Here is an 11613-nt window from a genome sequence, read left to right as displayed (position 1 = left end):
GTATATTAAGTTTTTATTAAATTTAATTTCCTTATGAAATTTAATTAACTATATACATTTTTATTTTTTAATGGAACTTAAGTTCGTTTTAAATTAATAAAATTTAATTATAAAAGGTATTTGCACCCTTTTCAAAACAATAGGGGAGGTTTTTGTTGGGGTAAAAAAAACTAGGGAGTTTCATATGATTGTTAGAAATCCCAAGGAACTTTTTATAATTTTACTTATTTTTAAATGGAATTTAAATTGATTTAAAAATAATTAAACTATGTTTAAAAGTATATTAAGTTTTTATTAAATTTAATTAACTATGTAAATTTTTTATTTTTTAGTGGAACTTAAGTTTTTTTTATTAATAAAATTTGATTATAAAACTAATAATTGTTAGATAATTTTGTATTACTTTTATATTAATTTTAAATTGATATTCATTTGTAAATTCCTTTTATTAATTAAATTATTTTTATGATATGAATAAAAATATTTTATCAATAATAATAATAATAAATAATTATTTATTTAACTTACTAAATTATTTTTTATTATGGTTAATAAATTCTTAATATATTCAAATGGAATATAATTTTAAATGGAAGTAGATTGTTTAGCATAATAATATATTATTGAATATCTCAATTTCAATATAATTAATCTTTATTGATAATTTTAGTTTAGTGCAAATATATTGTTAAATTGAAGTTATTTAGATAAAGTTAATGAATTTGATGCAATTTAATGGAATAATGGAGTAATGGAGAGAGAGAGAGAGAGAGAGAGAGAGAGGCTTGAATTCTTAAAGGAGAGAGTTAATGGCATAATTAATGACGAGAGATAATTAAAAGAATTAATAGGAAAGAGGGGAGAGAGAGTTAATGACATTTTAATGAGGAGTACTAAAAGTCTTAAAAGTGATTGGTCACTTGAGTTATTTTAATCAATTTTAAGATTAAAAAATAAAAAAAAAAACCAAAAAAAAGATAGGTGCCTTTGAGAAGAGTTCAAATCTGTGCCCCACAGCCAAGCAACCCAAAAATGCCCCACACAATGAGAGGCCGCCAACTGTCCTCCCACACGCATTCTCCCCTTAACACGTGTGGAGCTAATGGGACGGCCGTTAACTCATCCCGTAACTCCCGTTAGCTCCAAATCGCTTATTATCTCGACTCTCGGCTTGGCGCCTGTGCAACCATGCACTCTTCCAATCCAATCTTCTCTGGCACCAACGGTTGTTCCGGCAGATATTACAAACCCGTCTCTCTCATTTTATCTCTCTTTCAAATCCTTTGTTTTTTTTTTTTTTCAATACAAAACACAGACGGAAGGATCACTGGTGACCACCCAACTCATACAACCAGTAGAGCAATGAAATGAATCTACTATCTGTCTCTTTCGTAATTCAGTTTGCAACTGTCAAAGCTCTCATCTCCTACAGAAGCACTTGATCTTATAGTTTCCATACTTCTCTGTTGGTAAGTTCTTGCGCAACTGAGGGAAACTCCTCAAAATCTGCTCTGGTAGGATGGAGCAAGCCCAATTGGAAGACCATGGAGCAGCAATTCCAGCTCCACTTTTTCAGCTAACCTTGTGCCTAAAAAGAAGCTGACACTATTTTCCATTTGCCTTGCAACTCTTGAAAAAAGCAGCCAGTGTCGCGGGAGCCTTATCTTTCATCTGGGCAACTGTTGTTCTTCTGGGTGGTTTTGCTATCAAACTAGGCAAGATGGATTTCTAGTTCGTCACCACCATTGTCTTAATCAAGGGAGCCATGATTTTCAGCCGAAGTCGTGAACTTGAATGGCAACATCAGTCTACCTAGGTACTGAAATCCAACTCCCACTTGTTCGAACTGTAAAAGCGGTTTTCCTTCCAATTACCTCAATCGGGCTATTGAGCCACCACAACCGACATGTGAAAGAGAGCTTCAATATGGCAAAACCCAACAATCGGGTTGTGCAGAAGTTCCCATTACGGATATGGGCAACATCAGATGTCCCCTTGCTTAGCTATGCAGGATGGGTGCTTCTGTTGCGAAACATCAATAAGCTACTCTATTGGCTTCAACTTTTATCAGCCACAACCTGCGCGAGTCTTTCCCTGTTGAGGTTTATTCAACAGGATTACGTTGACTTTAGTGATGGTCCTGACAAGAACCAGAAGCCTGCTCTGAATATTTTCTATGGGTTGGCATCGGTTGAAGATCTGTTGTTTCTAATGGAGAAAGCATACTGGGAGTGAAGAGGTGAACAAGGAGTGCAAGTAAGATACTTCTGGAATGGTTTTCTATCGGATCGGGTGGTCGCCAATGGTCCTTCAGTTTGTGTTTTGTATTGAAAAAAAAGTTAAAAAAATAAATGATGTGAGAGAGAGAGATGAGATGAGAGGGATGGGTTCGTACCTCCGATACATCTGTCAAAACGGTCGTCAGCGCCTGAGATGATCAGATCGGAGTACAATTGGGTAGAATCCCCCCACCCAAATGGCCCAATAAGCGAAGTGATTGTATACATGTTACATGGTATAGCAGAATATGAGAAGTTTAGACATAGGTTTTGTTTGTCGTATATGATGGGCAAAATCTTGCTGAATTGCGATTTGAATCCAGCTTTTTTTAAAGCGATTTGAATGCTTGAATCTGAATCTGGTAAACCCTTGTCTTCAGCATCCTATCCATGTTTTCCTTTTTTGATAAATATTTCAAAAGAAAGGTTTTTACAAGAGTTATGAATCCTCCAATTGGAAGACGATTGGTGGCATGTGCATTTTGATCAGAAGGTAGAAAATGGGTTGACTAGGCAAAATCTCATTGAAAACAACCAAAGTACATCTCTGTGCTCCTAGGTCTCAGTTTGGAAGGAGTACAAATGCAAATATATACAGCATAAATACATACAAAATAATACAAAATATAAGGTTTTGCACTCTACATATTTGCATTTGTACTCCTTCCAAACTCAGCAATGAAAAGTGAAAACCATACCCAATTACTCTAGGATCTGAAACGAGATGCCACAACCGGACTCCATGCCACTTGGCACGGACTCTTCCTTTTGAGAAACTGTTTTTGGTAACTTTTGCATTGATTCTCAGACAGGAAATACTTCTCACCAGCCAAGACGACAGACGGACAGGATGAGCGTTTAAATCATTTCTGGATTTCATTCACCATTCATCTTCAGGATCAAAGATTGCAACAAATTGGGCGAGCTCAATCGACCTTTCTCTATTCAAAACCATTTGAAACTTAAAAAGACTGTTTTTCATCATTGAACGCTCAGTAAGCTGGACGTTACTCCATGATTTATACAACTTCCCTTTGTCCTTCCAATAGTCAATATCTTAAATAACTGTTTCTTACATAACTTTTTAAGATAAATATTGGGTCAAGAAAATGACAACCTGATTCAATTGGATATTTGGTGCTCCGATTCCCCTCCAATCAGCAATTCCAAGACACAATCCAGCCTAAAGGAGACTTATATCCAACTTTTTACACTCAGAGGTTGTCATTCTGCAAAGTCGTAACTGTTCACCACTCAACTTGAGACATGAAACAAGTAAAATTTTAACTTTGATGACGGGGGCTTTCAAGCAAATGGCTCATATCGGCAGACACAGCTGTATATATTTCCTTTGATCAATTTTTCTGCCAGCCTCTGATTTTTCACCATTGCAAGCTGTTGACAAGAAAAAAGTAGCAGAAAAAAGGGTTTTGTTCCTTCGTTAGAATTATGACTCTTTAAAAGATTCATCATTGATGCATGTCAAACAGCAAAGAACTTGTGTAGTACTCCTGCAACACATCTAGGGTGGTTGCCTTTGGGCCATATCTTCAAAACTAAATGTAAATACCCCTATCAAATTGGTTTAAGTGTGTTGATGGGATTGCATAAATAGAACCAGTACACTCATTGCAGTCTGAACCGGCTCAAAGTAAGAAATTTGATGGATGTCAGGTAAAGCAGATTGTCCTGGGACAGCTTATTTTTCTGGTCAATACCATCTAGTTTTGATCACTATGGTTTGGAACTTGCTATTTGGTGACTATCACAAAGATCCCTTCAAGTTGGTAACTAACCTGATTAGATTAACAATATCATTAATCAATGAGCATTTTCTCAGTAATCAGCCTTAAAATTCTGGCAAATTATATTGCTCCAGTTTGTTTTCAATATTCCTAGTGCAATGGAATCTCAGGAATGCCAGTTTCCGATAAACAGAGTATTGCTTTGGCAACATTAAAATTCCTGCAGCAATATACTTTGAATTTTCTTTCCACGATACTGTAAATGAATATGACAGCTCTGGAAATTAGCTTATCAGATTCATCTTGCTATCAGGTACAGTAAAATCTTACCTTTAGAGCATCACATTTGAAATGAGCATTGAAGTTAGTATGAAGAGCACGACCCATTCCTTCCAAGATTACCTGCAGCATCCAATAATGTCAAAATGCAGGATTTGAGCTCATCTACCATTAAGTTACCATTATTTTCACATTTAGAGCAGTTTCCCAAGGAACAAAGTCAAACCCACCAATTCCCCAGTAAATCCACACTGATAACAAAAGATACTTAAGCAAAGGTTAAGCTGCATAGAATCAGAGGATTGTATTATATCCTACCAGGTCGGCATCTTTTGCAGCAGCAGCTAGCTCTGAGCTGACCTGCCGGAGGTCTATGCATGGACTTCCACACCCATTTTCAACAACCATCAGAGGAACTGATGATGAATTCCCTTTAGAATCATCTTGGACATTTATCATTGCATCTACAAGCAAACCTCCTGCTTCAGCAGCTTTGCGAAGGATATCACAATGCTGCGGAGTAGAAGAATGAATGAGAAGAACACAAGAAAGTTCTAGACTAATGCAGCTCAACACACAAAGAAGAAAAGTGACAGCTTGAAAATAGATCGAGTTTTTCAGATTTTTAACCCAAAATAGTCTCTAAACTTAAAGTAAAAAAAAGAAAAAAGAAAAAAAAGAAAAAACCTTGCATCTCTTTAATGACCGCAATAATTTGACACAACAGTTGAACACAGAAACCTATAAAGCCTGCTATGCAGATGAATCAGAAATATTAAAGAAATATAAATGGGGTGTATGGTTTGAAGACAGAAATCAGACTTTCAGTCTATGATTTGGTATTCATTATGTTTAAACTTTATACATTTCTAAATATTTGCATATTTTCTAGATTTGCATCATCACTACTATCTATTTAATAGCTAGTAAAACTACTTTCTTGCTACAGCATCAAAATTTTTTGACATTTCATTCATTACTGGTAATTTCTACACCAAATAAAAAGGAACCCATTAAGCATATATGTGATATTCAAACAAGTGTAACAATTCAACGAGGGCCTCTACATGAAAGTGCACTTTTAACCATGGTTCACAATATCCAAGAAATTGGAGAAATATCCTCATTTTGCTAGGTGGTGAAACAAAATTTTCTGGGAATTCCTTTTTTTTTGCAAATATCTCTAATGTTTTGCCAATATGTTGGCAATATTTCAGATTCATTGATATACTATATATTTAAGTTTAATTTTTTTTTAATATGATTAAAAACTATTCGACATTTCATTAAAATCATTATAATTTTAAAAATATTTTCCTAAAAGAACCATAGGGAATTGGTGATATTTCAGATTTCATCATTTCATTGATAAGGTTTAAATTTTTAGAATGTTATTAAAAACCTTTTGATATTTTGTTAAAATATTTTCCTAAGCGACCTGTGGGGAATTGGTGATAGGATAACTGGCTTACTATTTTGATATTGTTCACTTACTAAGTCACTATATTCAAAAGAAAAGGTAAAAAAATGCATATAACTACAAAAGAACTTTCTCAAATTAATCAAAACATATAGTAACAAAAAGAAAAAAAAAGTCAAAATGGCAATTAATTGACATATTTACTGAGTAAAAAGTATAGGAGATGGGAGAAGGGAGAGAAGGGGAAGAAGAAGAAAGGGATTTGTTGAAGAAGAGTGGTGTCACTGTTCACACCCTTAAAATTAAAAAATACATCTTTCTGAAAAATGTTACAAGTACGCCCCTACTTGGGCACCCAAATACAAACATATGTGAAAGACAATAATACCCTTTCACATAAATATTCTCAACACTCCCTCTCAATCTGAACATAGATATCTATCATCCCCAACTTGCCTAAATTACTATCATATTTTGACTTGGGAACTCCCTTAGTAAGACAATTAGCAAGTTAGTCTTCTGACCTTACAAAGGGTAAGCATATTTCTCTCGTAGTTATCTTCTCTCTAATGAAATTTTTATCCACTTCAATGTGTTCTGTGGGATCATGCTGGACATGATTATGGGCAATGTTTATAGCTGCTTGGTTATCACAAGTCTCATTGGGATTTCAGTGTGAACACCCATCTCAATTAATAAGGTTTTTAACCATAACAATTCAGATAACCCAAGGGCCATTGCATGGTATTCTGCCACTGCACTAGAATGGGCAACAATTGGTTGCTTTTTACTTCTCCATGATACCACATTGCCCCCTACCAAAGCACAATAACCAGATGTAGACCTCCTATCATCAACATACCCTACCCAGTTTGCTTCTATATAAGCTTTAATCTTCATATGCCCATGGTAGGAATATGACATTCCCTTACTAGGACATCCCATCAAATAGGCAAGAATCCTATTGACAACTTGCATATGAGAGGTTCTAGGTTCATGCATATATCACCACACTAACTGCATAGGATATATCTGGCCTAGTCAAGCACAAGTAAAGAAGGCGACCAACCAATCTTTGATACATTCCTCTATCTAGAAAAGGATCTCTATCAACAACACAGCTTATGGTTGGGGTTAATTGGGGTCTCAACTGGCTTGCACCTTAGTTTTCTAATTTCTTGGAGCAAGTCAAGAACATATTTTCTTTGTGAAATAAAAACTCTTTTCTATGATCTTGCAACTTAAATTCCCAGGAAGTATTCCTGCGAAATAAAAATTCGTTAATCTCAAATTCAGAAGGAAGAAAGGACTTTAATTGGGTAATTCCTAAAGGGTCATTCCCAGTGACAACAATGTCATCCACATACACTATTAGCATAATCACTCGGTTATAAACATTCCTTATGAACAAAGTGTGATCAGCTCGAGATTGAGAAAATCCAATTTTTAACACCACCTTTCTGAATCTGTCAAACCAAGCTCCAGGTGACTGTTTGAGCCCATACAAAGACTTCTTGAGACAGCATACTTTCCCTTACCTATTAGGAATACTCACTCCTAGAGGTAGGTCCATGTAAACTTCCTCTTGGAGGTCCCCATTAAGGAATGCATTCTTCACATCCATCTGATACAAAGGCTAATGTTTTGGAGCAGCTACAGTAACCCGAACCAGTGAAGAAGGAAGAAGAAAATGAGGAGGAAGACAAGAGAAAGAGAGAACAGGAGGGTTTAGTCGAAACTGATTAGTCTCTCATTCAGTCGACCCCCTTATGTTTATTAGGTTCTAATTACACTTTCAAAGACTAAACTGCCCTCACTTAAGTGTGGGGTAGAGTACTCTAATAAAACAGCCACATAAGCAAAGTACTTAACTGACATGAGATTACTAAACTACCCCTATTCGGCTCACTCTAACACTCCCCCTCAAACTGGAGAATATATGTCATATAATCCCAGCTTGTTACATGGATAGTTCACTTTCCCAAAGTTTAGAGCTTTTGTAAACAAATCTGCCCATTGATCATTCGAGTCCACATGTTTTGTGTTTATCTCTCCAGTAAGGACCTTCTCTCTCACAAAGTGGCAATCAACCTCTATGTGCTTTGTTCTCTCATGAAATACAGGATTGGATGAGATATGGAGTGCAGCTTGGTTGTCACAATACAGTCTCATAGGTTTATCCATATGAAACCCAATTTCTTGTAGAAGATTCCTCAACCACACTAACTCACAGGTAGTATGTGCCATGGCCCTATATTCAGCTTCAACACTACTTCTGGCCACAACCGTCTGCTTTTTACTCTTCCACGTCACAAGATTTCCTCCAAGAAATGTGCAATAGCCCGTAGTAGATCTTCTACCATTCACTGAGCCTGCCCAGTCTGCATCTGTATACCCCACTACTTCAAGTTTTCCTCCTAGTTTATACAATAGTCCACGGCCGGGAGCTCCTTTCAGATACCTCACAACTCTAAGAATTGCATCCCAGTGAGGTATACGAGGGTTCTGCATGAATTGGCTCACCACACTGACTGCAAAGGATATATCGGGTCTCATAATAGTCAGATAGTTCAGCTTCCCCACTAGTCGTCTATACCTTCTAGGATCTTCAAATACTTCTCATCACTGCTCAACTTAACATTTGGTTCCATAGGGGTCTCAACCGGTTTTGCACCTAACAGTCCTGTTTCTTCCAATAGATCAAGAACATATTTTCTTTGGCACAGATTTACACCTTGTTTTGATCTGCCAACCTCTATTCCCAAGAAATACTTCAATGTTCCAAGATCTTTTGTTTGGAAATGATTTTGCAGAAATACCTTTAATTTGCCAATCCCCAATTTATCACTACCAGTAATGACAATATCATCCACATAGACCACTAATAGAATCTTCCCAGCTTCTGAGTCATAGCTGAACACTGAGTGATCTACCTGGCACTGCTTCATTCCAAAACTCTTCACCACTTCACTGAACTTCCCAAACCAAGCACGCGGCGATTGTTTCAACCCATAAATTGCCTTCTTCAATCTGCATACCTTACCATCCTCCCCCTGAGCAACAAACCCAGGTGGTTGCTCCATATATACCTCCTCCACAAGATCACCATGGAGAAAGGCATTCTTTATATCAAGTTGAAACAGAGGCCAATCATACATAACTGCCAGGGAAATTAGTACACGAACAAAACCAATCTTAGCCACCAGAGAGAATGTCTCCATGTAGTCCACTCCATACAACTGTGAGTAACCTTTAGCAACAAGTCTGGCCTTCAGACACTCCACACTACCATCTAGCAAGTATTTCACAGTATACACCCATTTACATCCCACAACATGCTTACCAGGTGGGAGAGTAGTAAGTTCCCACATTTGAGTATGTTGAAGAGCAGAAAGTTCCTCCTCCATTGCCCGCCGCCAATCAGGTGAACTGAGAGCTTCTTGAACATTGTTAGGTATGGAAATAGAGGATAAAAGGGAAACAAACTGGCGATGTGAGGTAGAAAGACGAGATAATGAAATAAAATTGGAAATGGGATTATAACACTTGTACTCTTTTTGAGTCCGTGAATAGTAAAGGAAGACACATTTAATTGAGTGTGCATCTAGCTTGTCTATTCCAGGGCTCAGATTGTGGACAAAGCACACACAACCAAAGACACGAGGAATTAATGGGAATGGAGATAAAGTGGGAAACAAGATAGAGAAGGGGGACCGACCATGAAGGATGAAGGAGGGCATCCGATTAATGAGAAAACATTCAGTGAGTACAACATCACTCCAAAACCGTTTAGGAACATTCATGTGGTGAAGAATAGACCGAGCAGTTTCAAGAAGCTGACGATTCTTCCGTTCAACTACCCCATTTTGTTGAGGGGTGAATGCACATTATGTCTGATGAATAATGTCATGCTGTTCTAAATACTGTTGAAATGAAGTAAGAAAGTATTCACGACCATTATCTGAACGGAGAATTTTGATTGGAACACCAAATTGTGTGCGTATTTCAGCATGGAATTTTTGAAAAATGGAAAACAATTCACTTCTTTCTTTCATTAAGTAAATCCATGTCATTCTTGAACAATCATCAATAAAGGAGACAAAATACTTGTACCCATTATAAGACTACTTTGATTGAACCCCAAACATCTGAATGAACCAAAGAAAAATGACTCAACATACGACTCTCAACTCTTGGACTGAAGGACACACGACGATGTTTCCCAAACTGACATGACTCACATTGCAAAACTGACAAATGACTCAATGACGAGACCAAAATCTTGAGAGCCTTGAGAGATGGATGTCCCAGTCGGCAATGCCATTGTAGAGGAGTAAGTGAAGTCTGAAGAGCAATTGAAGATCCACCACCATCAAGATAATACAATCCACCAGGTTCATGCCCCCCACCAATCTTCTTCCCCGTTTTGAGATCCTAAAAAACACAAGTGGAAGGAAAGAAAGTAACAAAATAGTTAAGAGCTTTGGTTATTTTACTAATAGACATAAGATTGAATGGAAACTTAGGGACATATAAAACAGATGATAAGGGCACAGAAGCCATGTCAACATTACCAACACCACATATGGTGGATGAGGACCCATTGGCAAGTGTAACAGTTTGTGATGTGGAGGTTTCAGAAAGAGAAGAGAACACACCTGGAGTCCCGGTCATATGATTTGAGGCCCTAGAGTCAATAATCCAGGGAGAGGTTTTAGATGACATGCAAGCAATACCTGATTGGGCAAGTGTGGCAGTGGTATGCTGTGAAGTAGTTCGAAGGAACCGTTCATACTCATCACGCGGTACGCTTACCATCTCCCTCCCAAAGGTAGATATAGATGTGGGAGGAGTTCGGTCTGCTGGTTTACTGTCACTGATATCAACCTCACCTGCTACAGCATGATTAGCCCATTTAGAGGGAGGGCCATGTAGATCATAACAGAAATTCACTGTGTGTCCCTCTCTACCACAATGAGTACATTTCCTTGTAGAGTTATTCTTCCCTCTACCACGGCCTCCCCCTGAGTCACAACCACCCCAACTAATCATGGAACTGCCACGGCCTCCTCGGGGAACATGACTTCCCCCTCTTGTACTATGTCCAACCCCTCTAGCTGTCACAAGTGCTGATCTATCAGACTGTGTAGAGTTCTCTGTCTATCCCAAAGAAATTCTACAAAGCCTTGAGAATACTTCCTCAAGTGTAGGAAGAGTAGAGCCCCCCAATATTTGGGCTCTAACTGGTTCATATTCCGACTTCAGCCCCACTAAAAATCTTGTAACATCTAGTTGCTCCCTTTGCTGTTGCTGAACTTTAATATCTGGAGTAAGGGGGTGATAGACATTAAGTTCATTCCTAATATTCTTCATGCAGGCATAGTACTCTTCTAGTATTTTGGTTCCTTGTTGTAAATCAAAATACTCCTGATATAGCTGATACGCTCTTGTTGTGTTATCTTGTCCAGAATATAGCTTCTTAGCATGCTCCCATATATCTTTAGCCGTATCAAGGAACATGAAGTTGGCACTAATTTTGGGTTCCATACTATTCCACAGCCAAGTCATGATTTGAGCATCTTCTTGTTCCTAATCATCAAACCCTGGAGAGTCCTCCGGTGGCTTTTCATCTCTTACATGCTTTACTTTCTTCTTTGCCTTGAGAAACACTTCCACTGATTTAGCCCATGGAACATGGTTCTTCCCATTCAGCTTAATTGAGGTCATTTGTACCCCTAGGTAGTCGGAGGAAATTACCACACTAGGTTTCTGATCATTGTAGACATCTCCTATTGCTGCCATTGTACTCTTTCACAGTTGCCTCTAACCTTACTTCTCAGCTACAAGCTGATTGATGTTGTTCACGGTTTGATACTTCAGCACCTATTTG

At 37.6% G+C, this 11613-nt stretch overlaps 1 protein-coding gene across 4 annotated transcripts in view; it reads right to left on the bottom strand.

Annotated features, from left to right (window-relative positions):
• Positions 1 to 3195: 3195 nt before the first annotated feature.
• Positions 3196 to 11613, bottom strand: part of PANK2 (pantothenate kinase 2) — a 92667-nt gene continuing 84249 nt past the window's right edge. For all 4 annotated transcript variants that reach the window (XM_088986355.1, XM_088986354.1, XM_088986358.1 and 1 more), the window contains 3 exons: positions 4622 to 4816; positions 4355 to 4426; positions 3196 to 3674 (listed from right to left, as the gene is read on the bottom strand). In XM_088986355.1, coding sequence (XP_088842481.1) covers positions 3585 to 3674; positions 4355 to 4426; positions 4622 to 4816 — 357 coding nt within the window. In that variant the 3' untranslated portion in view covers positions 3196 to 3584. The remainder of the gene's footprint in view (positions 3675 to 4354; positions 4427 to 4621; positions 4817 to 11613) is intronic.

The sequence above is a fragment of the Nelumbo lutea genome, chromosome 4 (genome assembly GCF_056320005.1).
Source record: "Nelumbo lutea isolate HS-2025 chromosome 4, American lotus-T2T, whole genome shotgun sequence".
Lineage (NCBI taxonomy): Eukaryota > Viridiplantae > Streptophyta > Magnoliopsida > Proteales > Nelumbonaceae > Nelumbo > Nelumbo lutea.
Note: the sequence above shows the minus strand (reverse complement) of the source record. Positions and strands in the feature narration are given on the sequence as shown.